General features: G+C 46.0%; 1 protein-coding gene across 2 annotated transcripts in view; it reads left to right on the forward strand.

Annotated features, from left to right (window-relative positions):
- Nucleotides 1–19,036, forward strand: part of TBXAS1 (thromboxane A synthase 1) — a 149,934-nt gene that overhangs the window by 80,718 nt on the left and 50,180 nt on the right. The window contains exons 7-12 of one of the 2 annotated variants that reach the window (XM_065884397.1): nucleotides 9,821–9,900; nucleotides 9,950–9,986; nucleotides 10,663–10,751; nucleotides 12,510–12,658; nucleotides 14,368–14,498; nucleotides 18,494–18,808. In XM_065884397.1, the coding sequence (XP_065740469.1) occupies nucleotides 9,821–9,900; nucleotides 9,950–9,986; nucleotides 10,663–10,751; nucleotides 12,510–12,658; nucleotides 14,368–14,498; nucleotides 18,494–18,808 (801 nt within the window). The remainder of the gene's footprint in view (nucleotides 1–9,820; nucleotides 9,901–9,949; nucleotides 9,987–10,662; nucleotides 10,752–12,509; nucleotides 12,659–14,367; nucleotides 14,499–18,493; nucleotides 18,809–19,036) is intronic. The other variant, XM_065884398.1, reaches the window with a different exon arrangement.

The following is a 19,036-nucleotide window of genomic DNA, read 5'->3' on the forward strand; positions in this document are numbered from 1 at the left end:
ACAAATAGCTATGGAATGTCAATAATCTCCAGTCCTTTCTGAATTAGTAAGTTGCTTTGGGACTTTTATTATCAAACTTGAGAGTTTATTCTTGAAATAAAGATGCGTTTTCCCTTGGAATTCTGAGGCTTTTTCCTTCAACCCCTGGCAGCCTAAGTTAAGTACTTTACTCCCTGTGACTGTAGGTGTCATTGATATTCATAAAGTTCTGGATGGCACTGTCTTTATTTGTGTGGCTATTAGGCTGTCTCGGCCAACAATGCCTGAAAGTTACTTTAAACTTGAGCATTCTATCATGAATCCATGGTTTTATTTAAAATAAAATTGGTTTTTGGTTTATGTCTTACCAGGGATAATATAGAGAGATAGAGAACCAGTGAAAATTTGATTGATGCATATCTGATCCCGGAAGAGACCGTCAAAATCAGAGTCCAGTGACAGACAAGTTATCGGGATTTATATGAAAGGATGGCTGAGCATTGCTGGGAAAACAACTGATTTTTTTATTAGGGAAAATTCTGTCTGATTAGCCTATCGGAATTTTCACCCCATCTCCTAAGAGGTTAATTTTTTTTAAAGGGGCAACCAGTAGACTTACTTGGATTTTTACAGACTCTTTTGCTAGATTCTTTACCAAAGACTATTAATAAGTAACGCTGGGATTGTGTAAAAATTTATTATGGGTCAGGAAGTAAATAGATTCAGTTTCAAGAAACAAAACTGGGGCTGAATTAATCCTTCTCTGAGGAAATACACAAATAATGGGATTCCCTGGGGACCCGGGTTAACACTAATTTTATTTTTAAATTTTATAATTCATCTGAGAGAGGGAGACTACCATGAAATTTATGCATTTGTATATTTCTCTAAGTTCTTCTGGTTTGAAAAATATTAAATCAGTTGGAGTGAGTTTCTAAGACTCTTCTAAGATTGTGTAAGTCAGCACAAAAGTGTCAGATAACCTTCAAGCAAGAATAAAATAATACATTTAGGAGAAAAGCATGTAAACCATACTTATACGATGACGAACTTCAAGCTATGAATAACTACCAGGGAAAAGGATTTGAAATTGAGGATTGGAAAGGCCCCATGGTCATCTAATTCAGTAAAATATTGTAAACTGGCTTCCTCTACACATAGGGATTCACTGTGCATATTAAAAGCTTGGGGAGAAAACTGCAGTAAATAAGTCTGTTTAATTTTGTTTATTCTGGGTTCAAATAAGTTTTCAATAAGTGAAAACATGGGGCGTTAATATCATAGTCGGCTACCGAGAGAAGGGAGGCTTTTGAGCACCATGCCTTTGGAGGTAGATTCACGGGGAACTCCATTACCAAGTACTTCTAGCAGAGACCAAGCTCCACATTGGATGGACCACGGATCCAACCCAATATGGCAGCTCAAATCTTCTCAGTCCTCAAAGCCCAGTAAAAGTGGTGGACATTTGCTCATTTGTCCAGATAACTAAGCTGATGGTGACCCACTGAGTGGATAGAAGAGACCTGGCAGCTCCAAACAGGAGAGCCTGAAGCTGGCTGTGTGTGTCACCCAAGAGTAAGAGCAAATCATATCTCTGCACATGGGGACTCAGCTAAAGAAAAGCCAGACTGGACTTCCCTGGTGGCGCAGTGGTTAAGAACCCGTCTGCCAATGCAGGAGACATGGGTTCAAGCCCTGGTCTGGGAAGATCCCACATGCTGTGGAGCAGCTAAGCCCACGCACCACAACTACTGAGCCTGCACTCTAGAGCCCGCGAGCCACAACTACTGAGCCCACGCGCCACAACTACTGAAGCCCGAGCGCCTAGAGCCTGTGCTCCAGAACAAGAGAAGCCACCGCAATGAGAAGCCCGCGCACAGCATCGAAGACCCAACGCAGCCAGAAAAAAACAAAAAAGAATTAGCTTCAGCATTTTTAATGACCTTTAAATCACACATAATAAAATCTTGATTGACCAGACTATTAAAAAAAAAAAAAGAAAGAAAGAAAAGTCAGAAAATCAGACCTACAGGGAAGGCTGGTATCCCTCCCAGTCACTGCTGATCCAGCTCAATGCCTAAGTTTTCACTTTCATCCAGATGTTTCCTGTCAGGAAGACACAGTCAATAATGTACGAATCTTAAAGACGGAGACAGATGTGGTTATTATTCCCTCTAGTCCTTTCCTGCCTTGGAGAAGACATATTGCTCGGGAATGACTACAATTTTTAAAAATTTAAGTTGATCTGGCCAGCTTATGAGTAAATGCCTAGCCATGACCATTTCAGAGCAAAAGTCTTTGCAGAATTACAGTCATCATCACAGTTTAGTTTGGCCTTTAAATTTTCACTGTAAAAAAAAAAAAAAAAAAAAATTTTCACTGTAAACGCTTCAGACAATCACGCACGAGGGCTTCTGTCACAGAACATGGTCTTCCAGCAATGTTGGAGCAAGCAGCTTTCTCTGGGCTGCATCTGCTCCCAGAAGCCTATTTTTAATATTTGCTTTTATTTCTTAATCCTTCCAGACAATAAAAATGAAAGTCATTGTAACCAAGTATGGCTGTGGTAATAAATACTTCAGAGTCTGAAAATACATTGTCCCTGCCTGACCAGTTGCCCAGTTTCCAGAACGTCTAGGTATTTGTCTAGCAGCAAGAGACCATTATCCTGCAACACAGTTGTATTCCACTGACACCTAGTCTCCTAATTAAAACTGGTATAATGATGGACTGCTTAAATTCTGGTTAAACATGTTCCTTTTCCATTTGCATTCAAAAGAAAACATACTCTTCCTCATGGGCACCCCATCCTGGGTTATAATTTGGTTTTCCTTTGCCAGCATCATAATGTCAGTCTGACGTGCCGCTGGTTAAATCTAAAAGAGCATCTACATGTGCCTCCCAGCTTGCCTGTTGCTTGGCAACACCAGTGGCCACCACCTCGTCAGGGTGAGTTCTCATTGGTTACAACTCTTGACAGGAGCCACTGACTTATTAGAAATGACACTTGATTATTCACCTAGACGGCTAGAGCTGATACTTACCAGCGGGAGATTTTGCATAAAATAAGTCATGGATATTTTTAATATCTGGGTGGCAGAAGGAGGCTACCAGTTTCGTTAACTGGTATTAATTTTACATTTATTAGTCACCAGTTTAGAGCACTCTAACATATTACTTTTCTATTTTCTAATCCAATAATATGTTTAAATACCATCTCCCATCTCCATTAGCTGACCCTTATTTATTCAGAAAATCCCCCTCTGATGAGTTCCTAAACAGCATTATAAACAGGTCTAAGAATGCCAAACAGAATGAAACATTAAATTCATAAAATTCAACCAATATTTATCAGCTCCCGTCTTTAAGGGGTTTATAATGTAGAAGGTGCAGAAACTCCTACATTATTACCAGGACAGTGACAGAGCGCACATCTTCTCTTGAGCATCAGAAACCACTTTAGGGGGCAGGGCGGGGAGCAGCATTGGAACTGAGCCCTGAAGATCTTGCTGAGTTTTGACGGAGGGAGAAGGTGCGTTGCAGGTGGAATGAGCGGCAGGAACAAAGGCATCTAGACGGAAAGTACAGGGTGTGTTCAGGGACCAGAGGAGTACATATTGGCTGGAACACGGCGTACGTTGAAGGGATTAGTGAGGAGAAACTGGAAGAAGAGGTAGAGGCATGGAGTCGGCTGTTCTGTGTCAGGGGAAGGCTTGGTACAAACTTCACTGTAGAGTGAGGAGCTATTAAATCCTTGAAAGCGGGGGGGGGGGGGGGGGGGTGAGTAAGGAAGAGGGCTTCCACTTCAGCTGTTTAGCCTCCAAGATGCCAGACGTCCCCTGGACCCTGGGGCGGAGCAGGGAAACCGCAAGGGGTCCCTCTGGAGTCTCTGCTCTGCCGTGGCCCCCAGGCGGGTGGCTCCCAGGGGCCGTGTTTGATCTCAAAGTGGTAGCCTCTGCTCGGGCTCTTCTCTGAATCCCTCTACGTGTATGGACAGGTGTGGCACCCAGCCTACACAACATCCATGTGGGGGGGTGGAAGGGGGGGTGGGCATCTCAGTTTAGAAGTCTGAGTTGACACAGGAGAGACCCTCTCCCTGCTCAGGAAACGTGTCTGCCCCCAGCACTCAGGCTGACTCCATTCCGCAAACTTCCAGGAGCTCCAGAGGCTTAACTGTGCGTGTTTGTTTGCTTTTCAAACTCATGGCATCAGAGCTGCATTGAGCAAAATTATAACCTAGAAGTTAATTAACTGAGGAGCAAAAGGAATGTGGATGCTGATTTTGGAGAAAAAAGCAACAAGCCAGGAGTCAGTGGATCTGGAGTCTCACTTTTATTAAATTATGTAAGCATAAAATCAGATTCTGCCTTTTAGATCTTTATGTAATTCTGAAGTCAGTGCGTCAAACCGATGTCAAAAGGCCTTCTTAGGGATGGCATTGCTGGAGGCTTTACTGCCCGCAACTAGGAAGCTGCCTGCTCTTTCCATGGTCCCCAAGCAACTGTCTCAGCTGCTGCCTAGTGACCTCGGAATCCTAGCGTGTCCATGGAAAGGGACTCTGCAGCTCATTGCAAATAGCCCCTCAGTTGGGAGTGAGTGAGGACTCAAGTTCAGAGAGATTCAAACGACTTGTCCAAAGTAAGAGGTAGAACCAGCATGGGTCTCAGGTCTTTCACTCAGGGCCAGCTCCCAGCAAACTGCGTTGCATTCATGCTGCAATGGAAAGAGCACCTCACTCCATTAACGTTTCTTACATACCTTCTATGTCAAGGCCCTCAAGGAATATTGAGTCACATCCTGTTCTGCAGAATCAACTGAATGTGTTGCGTTGTGCTCATTTCTAACAGAGCAAGTACCAGAAACTTCAATAATACACGTGACAACATACAGCAGTTGCCAGAAGACGGCGTCCCTGAAAGTGTATTAGCTACCTCTTGCTGTGTAACGGATTACCCCCAAACTTAGCTTAAAACAACAACCCTTTATTAGCTCATTGCTTCTGTGGGTCAGGAATCTGTGCATGGCTTAGCTGGGTGCCCCTGCATCAAGGTCAAGTAGTCAAGCTGTTGGCCTGGGCAGTGATCTCATCTGAAGTCTTAACCGGGAGGAGATCTGTTTCTAAGCTTACTCACATGGTTATTGGCAGGATTCAGTTCTTAGCGGGCTTTGGAGGGTAGGATAAGAAGCTTTGTTCTGTGTCCTAAGAGCAGGCGGCTTCCTAGTTGGGGGCAGTAAAGGCTCCAACAATGCGATCCCTAAGTCAGTGGGAATCTCCAAAGAATTTTAACAAAACATTGCACAGATGACAAGTATTTTCAGAAGACCAATCTGGTGACTGAGTACAGGATGGATTAAAAGTGAAAAGACAGGAGGTACTTTCTGAAATTGTTTTCTTAGTACATCTATGTGCCAGGCACTATACAAGGTACCCAGACTATAAAGATGCTTAAGATATGGTCCTTGTTCTCAAGAATCTCATAGATGATACCTCATAGATGATAGCTATGTTCCAGGTTACAAGCAGCAAAGCCTGAATTAGAGTGGTCCCTAGGGAGAAAAAGATGAAGGGACAGATGTAAGAGAGGAAGTGATGTTAACATGGTGAGGCAAGACAGGTGGATCCAATAGGACACTGTCCGCGTGGAAGAAGAGAAGAGAGAATGATGCCGGGCATCCCAACCAGTCTGGGAGCATGGGACTCTTCCAGAGGACAGCCGCCAGGCTCGGAACACTCACTGCCTTCTAAAACTTGCACACATTTTGTTTCTAATCTTGGACACAACTCTTCAACAGAGGTATTATTATTCCCATTTTGCAGATGAATAAATAGACTTATTGAGGTTAAGCTATTTGCCCATCACACAACTAGAAAGTGCCAAGGAGAGGAAACCTAATTATTGGCTTTGAGTGTTTTCTCTCCCCAGGCCAAGTGTATTTTACAACTTCAGAGTCTTAGCCTCGAGAAGACCCCTCTACCTCCTGGAATTAACTCTCTTGTCCTCTGTCTACACCTTGATTCACACTTCCTCAGACTCAGTCAGTAAAGATTCCATTTTTTTTTTTAAACTAAGCAATTATACAGTAAACTCCAGGTGAGCAAGGACTTCCTTCCTTGGGGAATTTCCTTCCCAGGCTGAGGATGGTGCTTTTCCCTTGATGGTTACTGCTAGTTACCAAAAATCTGACCATCCTTACACTCAGCATCATCTATAAAAAAGATAACCAGGGGGCTTCCCTGGTGGCGCAGGGGTTGAGAGTCTGCCTGCCAATGCAGGGGACACGGGTTCGAGCCCTGGTCTGGGAAGATCCCACGTGCCGCGGAGCAACTAGGCCTGTGAGCCACAACTACTGAGCCTGTGAGCCACAACTTCTGAGCCCACGAGCCACAACTACTGAGCCTGTGCGTCTGGAGCCTGCAAGCCACAACTACTGAGCCCGCGAGCCACAACTACTGAGCCTGCGCGTCTGGAGCCTGTGCTCCACAACAAGAGAGGCCGCGACAGTAAGAGGCCCGCGCATCGCGATTAAGAGAGGGTCCCGCTCGCAGCAACTTGAGAAAGCCCTCACACAGAAACAATGACCCAACACAACCAAAAATAAATAAATTTAAAAAAAATAAATAAAAAGATAACCAATGTGAGAGGTGAGAGATGCAAAATGGGAAACTTTATCCCCAGGCTTGGCTGCTGGACTATAATCCTTCCCCCAAATCATTCTTTTTAATCATTAATTTAAAAATTAATAACATTAATATTTTTTCTGATTATGAATATAACATATGTGCATTATGAAAAAAATGTGGAAAAAACAAAAATAGAACTCACTCATTATCCTACAAAGAAGATGAAACAGAACAACCAAATGAGAGTCTTTTGTTAAGATCTGTGTGATGATAGCATTGTGCATTCATCTGTGCATGTGTGTTTGCACAAGCCACCTATGCCTGCTTGTCTGCAAATCTAGGGGAATAACTGTGGGGTTTGTGGATTGTATAAAGATGATTGCAAGCCCATCAAAGAGAGCTTTTGTTTGTATGCAACTCATGTAAGAGTAAATATTCCATAACTGCTTGGGTATAATGCAAGGAAGAAAACCTGAAGTGATGGTATTGTCCAACATACAGATCATGCTCCAGTGTCTTACAATATTTTCTCTGCATTGCTTTTTAAAACATTTTTCATATTACATGCCCCATCTCATATCACATTAACCTACGTAAAAATGTCATTATCCATTCAGTTCAACAGACAGCAGGCAGAGTGTGGTAGAAATTATAATCACGCCAGCCGACAACAAAGCAGCCTAACCACAGCACACAGAAGAACTGATGGTGGGCAGCTGGTCCAGCCTCCACTTTGCACTGTCCAGGCATACGATCGGATTCAATATGGAGAGACCCCTCTTTATACACAGGGCATGCTTCTGAAGAGTTGCGTGTAAATCAAATTTTATGTTGCATCCCAGCTTTGTTGCATGAAAGAAGCTTCAAGCTTGATATCTAAAGAGACTTCCTTTCAAACAGTATTCTTCATTTTACCATGTTACTATCCCTCTGAAATAAATCTAAAAGACATTTTGGTATATGAGATCGCATTAAGGTATAGTTCACTTGTACCGCTAATTTTATTAAAATAATGGAAGGAATGTAGTCAGTGAGCTAGTCATAGAAATGGGACTTAGAGAGTACTAACTTCTCCAGCATTAAGTTAGTCAGAGCTTTACTGAGAGTAAAAGCCTAGAGGCTACTAGAAGTGACCCGTTTGCCCACACTTTTGTACTGATGGATTATTAAATTGATGGCTTGTGAGAATTTAGAAAAGAACGCAGCAGTCATAAGCGTCCAACTCAGAATTACCAAGATAGTAATTCAGGAGAGTCATCCTCATTTTTTCCTCTTTTTTTTTTTGAGTGGACTTCAGGATAGGTAGATGAGGTAGATTATACTTCTGTTCTGGCAAATTACTTGGCAAGTCCTCCACCACTGACATTGATAAGATGCTGCCTGGGGGATATTTACTTAGGTTCACGCACAGCTGACCAAAGAGCTGGAAACAGTGATACTGACCAATTCCGTGGCTGCCTAAAGTCTAGTGGAGGGCCACAGCTCTGTGTCCGATCCTGTGTACATAGCGACAAACTAAAGGCTTAGAAGGCACACTGACCAAATTCCAAATGGAACAAAGAAGGAATAGCCAAGGACACAGGAGATGACATTTGAATGTGTGAGCACACCCTTGGTCCACCCACACTGAGTACAATCACCCCAGTGCTCTAAGCCCTTATGGCTTGATGAGCAGAAAGTTCTTTTTCCCCAGATTTCCTCTCCAGATACTCCCTCTAAGAGTCCCGGCAACAAAATACAAGGGGAGGGTCTCAGACGCTCTGCCGTCCCTCCACTGGGTGTGTAGGTGTGTTCTGCTTTGCACATCTGCTCCTTGACCAGCTGCCCATAGGTGCCACCCAGGCTACTGTCCCCGCCCCGGGCCATGGAGCCCTGAACTCAGACTAGCTCACTCAGTCTCACTCAACAGGGGCGCCCTTCTGCTTCTCAGGACCAACTCCCACAGCCAGCAGTGGGGTCCCTGGGGACACAGTACTTTCCTTACATCCCAGAGCACATGGGGCTGGCTTGGAGGGGGCCATAGGAAGGAGGGGTCCAACGAGACCATGGGATCCTGCAGCCTCGGGCAGCAGCAGCCCAGGCTGGCCCCCCTGCTGGGCCTCTCCAATCACCTGACTGTCTCAGGGCAGGTAAGAGATGGCTCTGCTCAGAACAAATGGTGGGACAAGTTTCTACAGCAATACGTGTTAGGTCAGTGTAAAGCCTTTCCAACGAATGGACCCTCGAGGGTCAAAAAACCAACTGCACGTGATGATGACTCGTGGAAAAACACCTTGTGGTTTTCGTTGACCTGAACGTCAATATTTGTCTGTGTTATGTGTCTTCCCAAAAAGTCAACATGTACCCCTGGCTTTGCGACTGACTTGCAGGGAAGGGATCCATTTATGATTTACGGGATTGCACCTGAAATGCTGTTTCCATTTTTACTATATACCAAGTGCTGTTCTAAGTGCTGGGGATACAAAAATGAACAAACAGACAAAAGTCTCTCCTGATCTCAGGAACTGATATTTTGGTATCAAAAAAGTAAACTCTAAACATAAGTAACATTTCAAAGTATGTTTTCCATATGAAATGCTCAGAACAATGTATCACAGCATGTTGCTTTAGCTACAATGTTTGCCCATAATGTACACCGGTTAAAAGGATTCTGCAGCCATAAAGAGAAACAAAATTGAGTTATTTGTAGTGAGGTGGATGGACCTAGAGTCTGTCAGATAGAGTGGAGTAAGTCAGAAAGAGTAAAACAAATACCATATGCTAACATGTATATATGGAATCTAAAAAAAAACAAAAAACTGGTTCTGATGAACCTAGGGGCAGGATAGGAATAAAGATGCAGACGTAGAGAATGGACTTGAGAACACGGGGAGGGGGAAGGGTAAGCTGGGACGAAGTGAGAGAGTGGCATAGACTTATATATACACTACCAAAATAGATAGCTAGTGGGAAGCAGCCGCATAGCACAGGGAGATCAGCTCTGTGCTTTGTGACCACCTAGAGGGGTGGGATAGGGAGGGTGGGAGGGAGACGTAAGAGGGAGGGGATATGGGGATATATGTATACGTATAGCTGACTCACTTTGTTATACAGCAGAAACTAACACAACATTGTAAAGCAATTATACCTCAATAAAGATGGTGAAAATAAATAAATAGATGTTAAAAAAAAAAAAAAGATTCCCCTCGTCGTTTCCGACTTGGCTTTTCAAACATACAGGAGAGAATAAAAGGTCACGTGCGTGCCCATCAGGCTCCACAAAGAATTCCACCCACTCAAGCCGGACTTTTGGGGTCAATGTAGTGGGTAGCCAAAATGAGACCTAAGTTTGTTGAAGGTGGGTCACAGCTACATGAACGTTCATAATACCATTCTTTCTTTCTGTGTGAATGTTAGGTGTTTTCCATAATAAAGACATTTTAGTATTAAAAAAAGAAATTCAGTAGTTGTCCTGCATGGGCACTGAAGGCTTTTAAAGTCTAGGGTTCCCTATATTTGAAGGTTTAAACAGCTTAAGCAGAAGTGAATAACCATCCATCCACATGCTGTACAAATGACTTTTGTACTGAACAAGAAGTTGAAATGGATGACCTCAGGTTCCTTTCAATACTGAGATTCTATATTCTAGTGGAGGATCTAAAGTATAATTGGAACCAAGCAAACAGGGATTTGGGCTAATTCCAGAGTTGGTACATATGGATTGTGGTCTATTTACTCTCTAATGCTAACCAAATGTCACGAAACTGAGTACTGAGTCTCATTTCTAAGCATTTAATGATCATTTTCATAATTATTTCACAGTATTTACTCTAAATCCTTCCTTCTTTTTTGCTTTCAAAAAAAAAACAGATTGCTTAAACTAAAATAGACGTTTACAGCAATCGTATTTTATAATATTTGTGAATTTTAGATCTTCCTCTTGAATCTTAGGTGCATGAAAGCTACATTCGAAATGACGACCATTTTTCCAGGAAGCACCCCATATAACCTCTTCATCTGCCGCTCATTTAGGTGTGCTCCCTGCATGGTGTCCTAATTACACCTTTGTTATCTGCTATCAGATGATGCCTCTAATCAGCCAAGCCTGCAACCTGCTCCTGGCCCATTTAAAGCACTACGCAGAATCCAGGGACGCTTTCGACATCCAGAGGTAAGGGCGCTGCATGGCTACATTACAGATGAGAAATCACACGTTCGAATTGCTGCTTCTTGTAACTGTACGTAATTGCCAGACAATTACCTTGGGACCAGCAAACTATGGAAATGCTAGAAGCTCCTAAAAGTATGGGTGGACGGAGAAGAAGAAATGAAAACCACGGAAAATGTGAAGCAAAAGCAGACGAAGCCCAGGGGGTTGTGGCTTGTGGAGGGAACCCTGAGTGGGCAGTGTTTTGTGGGTGGACTTGCCCTCCGACCTCTATAGACCCAGGAGTGGGCAAGATATGTCTGGGCAGAAAGGACAGGGTCCTGGGGGGCGGGGGGTTGGGGAGGAGGAGTCCATGCATTTTTAATTCAAGAAAAACGGTGGCACCTCTCAGGCTAGAAGCCAGGACTTAGTGGCAGGCCCTCAGTTTAAACGACTGACTGTCTGGCTTTTTGCCTAATTGTCCTGCGCTAAATTATGGTTTATACCAGATGAAGAGTCACACAGCAGATTAGCCAGAAGCCAACTCGCTCTTATTATCATTGTTAATAAAATAATAACATAATCATCACCAGCATTTACATTCTACCGTATTGTTTACAAAACTCTCTCCTCTACATTCTCTCTGGTCATGAGATGGTGAGTTGGGTAAAGATAAGATGGGCCCAGCAGCCATAAAAACAAAGTAAACAACTCTTAAAACCTTTACAGCGTCAACAGTTAGGATCAGATGAAATCACATTCAGTAGTCGAATTATTGTTTTTGCTGTCACAGGGAAATGTGTCATCAATTATAGAAATGTTTTCAGTAAAAACAGTCAAAATAAAAGACGTCACCCGGAGGAAATGTCGTGTAGTCCTTAATGATAAGTGATTGGTTATAGAATTTATGAAGAAAAGGAACTAAGCATGTGCCTACCGCAAGCCAGAAAAATAGACCTTTTCATTATAAAAGGATATGAACACCCAGTTGTGAGCCTTTTTAGAAGCAACCTGACTACCCCTATGACATAGCAAAAAAGAATTATTCTAGCTTAAAACGGCCATTTGGGGGGCAGGTTTCCTAGAACCTAAGAGGTTAATTTTTCTGAAGTTACTGCCAGACACTTTTCCTTGTGTCTGTTTCTAAAGTGCAATGTGTGTTTCCTATAATAATATACATATGTTCATGAAGCTGGTACCAAAGTTTGTCTTGTATTTATTTGAGCCTAAAAGGGCCCTGGTTTTTTGTTTGTTGCTCTTATGAAAACTGTAAAATCCCTAGGAAGAAGAGGGAGACAGAGCTAATAAAACTAGAAAATCAGGTTGTTAATTTCATCAATCACAATTTGCTGTACATCCATCAATCGTTAGATGCTGGCCTTGGATGGGCTCTGCAAGGCCTCTGTAAAGCACATAGGCTTTGGGTCAAGTGTTTTCCCTCCTTCCTGGGGAGGAAAATATAAAGTGTACTTCTTGGTTTTGACTGAGTCCGGTTTGCAGCTACCGGAAGGAAGGCTGAAAGTTGAATACCTGAGGCTCTCCTCCCCTCCCCCATCTTTGTCTAGATCGGCTGTTATGTGTTTATGTTTCCCCCTCAAATTCTGCTCTCATGCCCCCAGGATCTAATCCTGGGGGCTCCTCTCCCACCACCTCGCTTCGGATCTGCCAGAAGCTCCCCTTTCAAACAGGTAGACAATGGAGTCGTGCCCCTCCAGGAGTGGGTATGATGGGGAGGCCCGTGGCTGAGTCCTTTCCAAACGCAAACTGTTCTCTCTCCCGTAGGTGCTACTGCTGCTACACCACAGATGTGGTTGCCAGCGTCGCCTTTGGCGCCCAGGTGAACTCCCAGAAGGCTCCCGGGCACCCCTTTGTGAAGCACTGCCGGCGCTTCTTCGCAACCTCCATCCCCAGACCGATCCTGGTTTTAATCTGTAAGTACAGCTCCTGTGGAGGGGGGGTAAATTGGGCAAGTTGGGCAGACCCCGTGACACCCCGGTGGCCCCAGAGGGCTTTGGGGCTCAGCCCCTGCCACCTGGAAAGGGTACTCAGGGTGTCTCTGAGAGTCACCCTGCAGAGTCTTCCCTGCAGAGCCCCTGTTTTCCTGGAGCCGCCCAGGCTCCTCTGCACCAGTCTGGAGCCACTTATTACCAACACAGGTAGCCCTGGCCTGGCTCATCGCTGCCTTAGCGAGCATGGCCGCCGTGCACCGGGCTGAGTGCTTTGCCTGCATCGCTTCTGTTAGTGCTGGTTTTCACCCCATCAGGAAGGCATTCTCCTCCCCACTTTACAGATGAGAAAACTGAGGCTTAGAAAGGCAGAGCCAAGACTGGAACCCAAACCTTTCATTTTCTAGGGCATGTTTCTCACCCCCAGCAAATTCCTCCTTAGAACCCTTCTCTGCTTGAAGCCAACGCATAGTGAATTAGAAATCATATGTGATGGGTGACTAGCAGATTACCGAATGCTGTGGAGACCAGTCCATTTATTTTATTTCTGTTTTAGAAGTGAGTTTTTACCCTCTGGCCAATTCCGGCATCTTCTTGCTTTTTATGGAAGCAATGAAGTGTTGTTATTACGGTTATTGATTATTGCCATAATTCCTAACCATTCTGCTGGGCTGGTAAATTCTATTCATTCCTTGGTTAGTTTCATTCCCATTTCTGAGTCAATTTCTGTGGAAGCCCCAGTCACCTCCATCTGCTCTGCACTGACATCGTAGGAGTTGTCGCTCTGGGGGTCCAAGCAGCCTCCTCCTTCGCCCCTCACCCTCTGCACTCCAGGGAAATGCCCTTGCCATCAACCATGGAGCGCCCTGCAGGGCAGGTGGGTCCGCTGTTCCATGGCTGCTGCCGCTCCAAGCCCTCCCTCCCTGCTGTGTCAATCTGGTTCAGGCTCCCACTGTTGAAAAGGGGCGTGGATCCATTAGGGTCCTCTCCCCCGGCTCCCACATGTGCCTGTGCACAGTAGGCCCACCGTGAATGCTGAGGAGCTGAACTGAGCTGAGCTCCCCAGAGACGGGCTTGGCCCACGGCCCAGGCTACCGTCCAGGAGGGAGCCTCGTCATGGAGGCTTGTCATGCCCAGGGCATGGTGGCAAGGGCACAGGCTGCACATGGCACGGTAAGGGACGTGCCCACAGGGGACGAGGCCAGCATCCCTGTCAGCAGCCACAGTGGCAGCTCTTAGAAACAATTCAGGTGGCAGCTCTGGGGAAAATGATCCAAAGGAAAATAAAAAATGCAAATGACCAGAAAGTTAAGTAAGTAGATCGGCTTCTACCACTTGCTAAGACTTGAAACATGGCCTACAATCTGTTCTTTCCTGATGAAATACAAAGACCTTGGACCCTCATCTCTAGGACCTGGGAAATTAACCTATGAGCACGAGACCTGAGGGGTAGATGGAAGTGGGGATTCAACTGTACAGACATTTATCAAGTGCTTACTATGTGCAAGGAAAGGTAAGGGGTCCCGAGGTAGAATAAGACAGAACCCTGCTCTGAGCAGTGGCAGTTCAGAGGGGAAGACAGGCCTTCAAAAGACCGATTCAAGGCCAGGGCTCGCTTCCTGGCAACAGGCATCTAATAGCCCTGGTTTATTCTCACCCCCTTTTCAATGCTACTTTTGTTTTTCTCTTTCAAGTATCATTTCCATCCATAATGGTCCCACTGGCCCGGATTTTGCCCAATAAGAACCGAGATGAACTGAATGGCTTTTTTAACAAACTCATTAGGAATGTGATTGCCTTGCGGGACCAGCAAGCAGCAGACGAGGTAACGTATTTTAATAGGACACAGCATCGAAATGGAGTAGAAGCTAAGCTGGCATCGCTGTCTGTTTTCTCTCCCTCCAGTCCCAACCCCACACACCCACACCATGCTGTCCTTCGGTGGCCTACCCCTTAGAGCTTGCCGGGGCAGCCGAGGCGGGGCAGTGAGGAGGGGTAAATAAGGAGAGAAGGGTGAAAGCAAGCAGGAAGGGCGGTGGGGAGAAGCCCAGAGCAATCTGTCCACACTCTGACCCAGGCGAGTAGAATTCAAGCTGTCTTCCCCCAAGCCCACGGGCCTCCCTATTTCAAGCATCACTCCCAGCCCAGGTTACGGGCAGCCTCAGAGAGTTTTCTAGGTAAATTTGCCCACGTGTTTTTCATCGGTGTATTCTTTATATTGAAAAACAGCAAGACGGAGCTTTACAGCACAAACAGCATCATCATTAGAGGGGAGTTCAGGCAGCTGTCACCAACCCCACGTTCCCTTTCTGCGTGGGGGGCGTTGCTGCAAAATGCGCGGTCGAGGGCTTCTCGTGCTTCACTGAGACCTAGAAATTTCTTTCCTCCTTGAAGACTTGCCCTGTGCTTGGCTCACAGTAGGAATCGAGTAAATATCTGTTGACTGAACTTGGCTGAGAATAGAAATAGGAGTTTTCAGTGTCAAGGAAAATAACTTCAATACTGCATATGCTCACGCATGTATAATGCTATCCTTCATGGCCCTTACTGCAGTCGAGGAAACCACTTAAAAGGAAAAAACAAGGCTGAAGTGTCTCTTCCCGAGCTGACTTGTGTCAGATGTAGCTGTAGCGTGTTTTCTCAAAGACTGGGCGGCTCGGGGGGGATCACCAAGCGGGGGACGGAGGTCCAGTGCTGCAGCATTGGCCGAGCGTGAGATCAGGGGTCAGTTAGCGGCCGGGTGCACGGAGCAGCCTCAGGCACAGCCTCGGCCTGCCCGGCTTCACTTTCTGGATCCCGTGCGGCAAAGGTGTCCTAGACCAGAAGGTGACGGAAGCTCACAGGTGCAGACAAGCTCACAGCCCTTTGGCCCAAACCACTGAGAACTCAACCTGCCGCCCTTAGAGGTGTGGGAAGAATCAGCTCCCTGGTGTCCCTGGCCCAGCTCTGCCATCTAAAAGGACAGACTGTTCTCATCCAGGTTCATGCCTCTCCAGGGTGAGGATGGAGCCTGGGGAAGGAGTGGCGAGGGAAGTCCCATTTTCAAACCTTAGTATCGCGGTGAAGGTCCTCCTTCACGCATGTGGGGTTTGTCACACACCCCGCCCCCAGCCTGAAACACACTGGTTGTAGAATCAGGCTGAAAATTCTAACCCTGTTGCACCAAATAGCTTACTAAGAGGTGAGGGGTTATTAAAGGTCCAATTACTGGGATTGCCTCAAGCTTTTCCTTTTATAAACTCGAGAGCTATTTGTTTCAAACAATGAGCTGATCTGAGAAAAACCTCCCAACCACAAATCCAGGACTGCCCGTGTCAAGACAGAGCTATATGGTTACTAAGAAAACTTGCTTTAAACCCATCTAAACTCTGTAGACATTCCATCAAGCAGATGTGTGTTTGCGCAGTGGAAAATGCAGCACAGATGTTAAAAGGTAAATATTTTCCTAAGCTCTGGCCGATGGGTGGATTAGACACCTACATCTATCAGGGTGCATATTTCTCTTGGATATAACCATAAACCAGCACTGTTGCAGTCCTAAATGGGCAGTGTTCAAATAGCCTCCGTGATGCAGTGCAAACAAAAGAAACCCATCTACACTAATGCTCCTCTCCAGCGCACGGGCCCCAGAGAGCAGCCCTTTCCTCTGGCCTCTGGAGCTGGAGGTTAAGACAGATTTCTGTAAGGCTCCATAGCCCTGAAGCAGCCTGGCTGAGCCGGGATGAGAGGAAAGGTTGCCAGCTGCAGCTCTGCCACGGGGAAAACCCAACAGTGTGGATGTGCCTGTGCCCTCCCTCCCATCGTTGCCCCCACATGACTCCAGCAAAGCCACAAGCAAGCCTCAGGGACCACAGCTGTACCGCACCCGAGGAGTTTCAAACGTGCCGGCCAAGAGAGAGCCCGGGGATGCTCTGCGGTCCCCAGCTAGCATCCCGGAGCCGATAGAGCAGAAGATGCTCACCTCCCACGCGTGCCATCGTGCCCTGCCCCGGGACCAGGGGTAGAGTCCCGGTTGTTGACCAGGCAACAGGAAGGCAGCTGGCGGAAAGCCAACCCTTGTGGATGCCATTTGGGAAGCAGAACGAGTAGGGCTAGGGCGGAAAGAGGGTGGAAAGGGCCATTCTCTCAGCCATTCCCACCCGAGCAGACTGGCAGGACACTGAGGCCTTGCCTCCTAAGTCTCAAGGTTCTTGCCACCCACAGGCTTAGCTGGGAGCCCTGCTGCAATCTCAGCAGACACCCCCCAAGGTCACAAAGCTGGGAAGCAGTAGAGCTGCAAACGTCTCACGTCTCCAAGGCTCCTGCTCCGAGTGGCACGCAGTTGCGAGCAGATCCAACACAGCCTTCCTCAAAATGCACGTAGGGCGTTGCATGTTTATCTGTGGGGCTGTTTATTGCATAGCTAACGTGCTCGGCACAGTACAGGCATGGTGTGCGAGTGGAGACGCAAGAGACCCCACGTGACATAACAACCACCTTAACAGACGCTAACGTGTGGGACACAGATGATTAATGCAATAGGAATTCAGAAGCCAACCGGTTGAGACAATGATACAAGTAAAGTTCTCTGGAATTATCATTCCTTCTGTTGGTGGCTCTAATGTTCTCCCTTACGCTGTTGAGTCCCATAAACTTCAGAAAAGAGTGACATACTGGTTGTCACTCGTCACTTCGAAGATGGGATGTGCCAGGTACAGACTGTCAACCCTAGAGCCATACATAAACACTTCCATTGCTACCATGAGGGGTAGTAAAAATATAAAGAATACGCAGATTGCTGATAAGGAAGGTAGGGGGAAATGGTAAGAAACCTCTAACCACTTAAATGGGGTAGGAGATTACTGAGGATAAAAAGGACCCACATGAGGAGGCTAGACTAAGGGATGCAAAATACAGACTGGAGACTTTGAAGACAGGCTTTACCAAAGCTAGTTCCCTCCCCCACCCCCAGGTCCTGTTAACTCCCTGCTGTGAGAAACACATGGCGCAGAAGTAAGCCCTGGACGGTGGGGAAGTGAACAGTGGAGCACATGCTTTGATTTAAATCCATATGATGCTTCAGTTGCTTTCTTGCTGGAAAGACCAACCAGCCAACAATACAAACACGGATAAAGTAAAAACAATAAAAGCCCCCCTGGTTTTCCCAGCTCCTCAGCTCGCTGTGAACTGTGGGGTATGGATGCTGCTAAACATTTTCTATGCATGGACAAACATAATTAAAGATATTGTCCATGTTCTGTTCTTACAGCAATGCGATTCTCCTATGCATACCGTTCTGCAACTTGCTCTTCTTACTTACCGAAGTGGCTTAACGTCTTCTTGACTCAGCCCAGATAGAGCAGCCTCAGCCTCTGTAATGGCAGCGTCACAGTCCGCTGCTGGCTGCGCTAGTCTCTGAACCAGTGCCGCAGTGAGGGATGGGCAGGGGGGTTCCAGGTTCTCTCCATCTCAGACCACCCTGCAATGAAAATCCTCGCTCCTCTCGAGCTCTTTAAAAGCTGCATGTGGACTTCCCTGGCAGTCCAGTGGTTAAGATTCCGTGCTTCCACTGCAGGGGGTGTGGGTTCGATCCCTGGTTGGGGAACTAAGATCCCACATGCTGAGCAGCCAAAAAAAAAAAGTGGAAATAGAGTGTCCTACACATGAAACCTATATAATGTTATAAACCAATGTTACCTCAATAAAAATAATAAATTTTAAAGACATTTTTAATAAATAAATAACTAAAAGCTGCGTGTGCACATCTTCTTTTGTGCTCCAAGAAGCCTCTCTTATGTGACTCTAAGGCCAAAATATGCTCTTTCTTCTTTTGTTCCTTAGAGGCGGAGAGATTTCCTCCAAATGGTCCTGGATGCCCGACACTCCACCACCTCCGTGGGCGTGGAGAACTTTGACATGGTCAGGCAAGTCTTCTCTGCCACTGAATGCACAGTGAACCCTTCCCAGCAACAGCAGCCCAGACTCCTGTCCAAGCCTTTGACTGTGGATGAGGTGGTGGGCCAGGCCTTCATCTTCCTCATCGCCGGCTACGAGATCATCACCAACACTCTCTCTTTCGCCACCTACCTCCTGGCCACCAACCCTGACTGCCAAAAGCAGCTTCTGAGAGAGGTGGACCATTTCAGCGAGAAACACGTGAGTACAGTTGTCCATGCGATTGTATGTTCATAGAAGTGAAACTTATTTTTGATAACCATCTTGCTAAAATCACATTCTAAGTTTATAAGGGTGCCATGGCCCATCTTCTCCATCTCTCTGGGTTAACAAGTAAAATGGAGTGCTCAGAACAACAGGGAAAAAGAAAAAAAAAGAAAAGAAAAATTGTCCCATGCCTTCATGGTCTGGGGTGGTCCACGAAACCAA

Source organism: Phocoena phocoena, chromosome 9, assembly GCF_963924675.1.
Source record: "Phocoena phocoena chromosome 9, mPhoPho1.1, whole genome shotgun sequence".
NCBI lineage: Eukaryota > Metazoa > Chordata > Mammalia > Artiodactyla > Phocoenidae > Phocoena > Phocoena phocoena.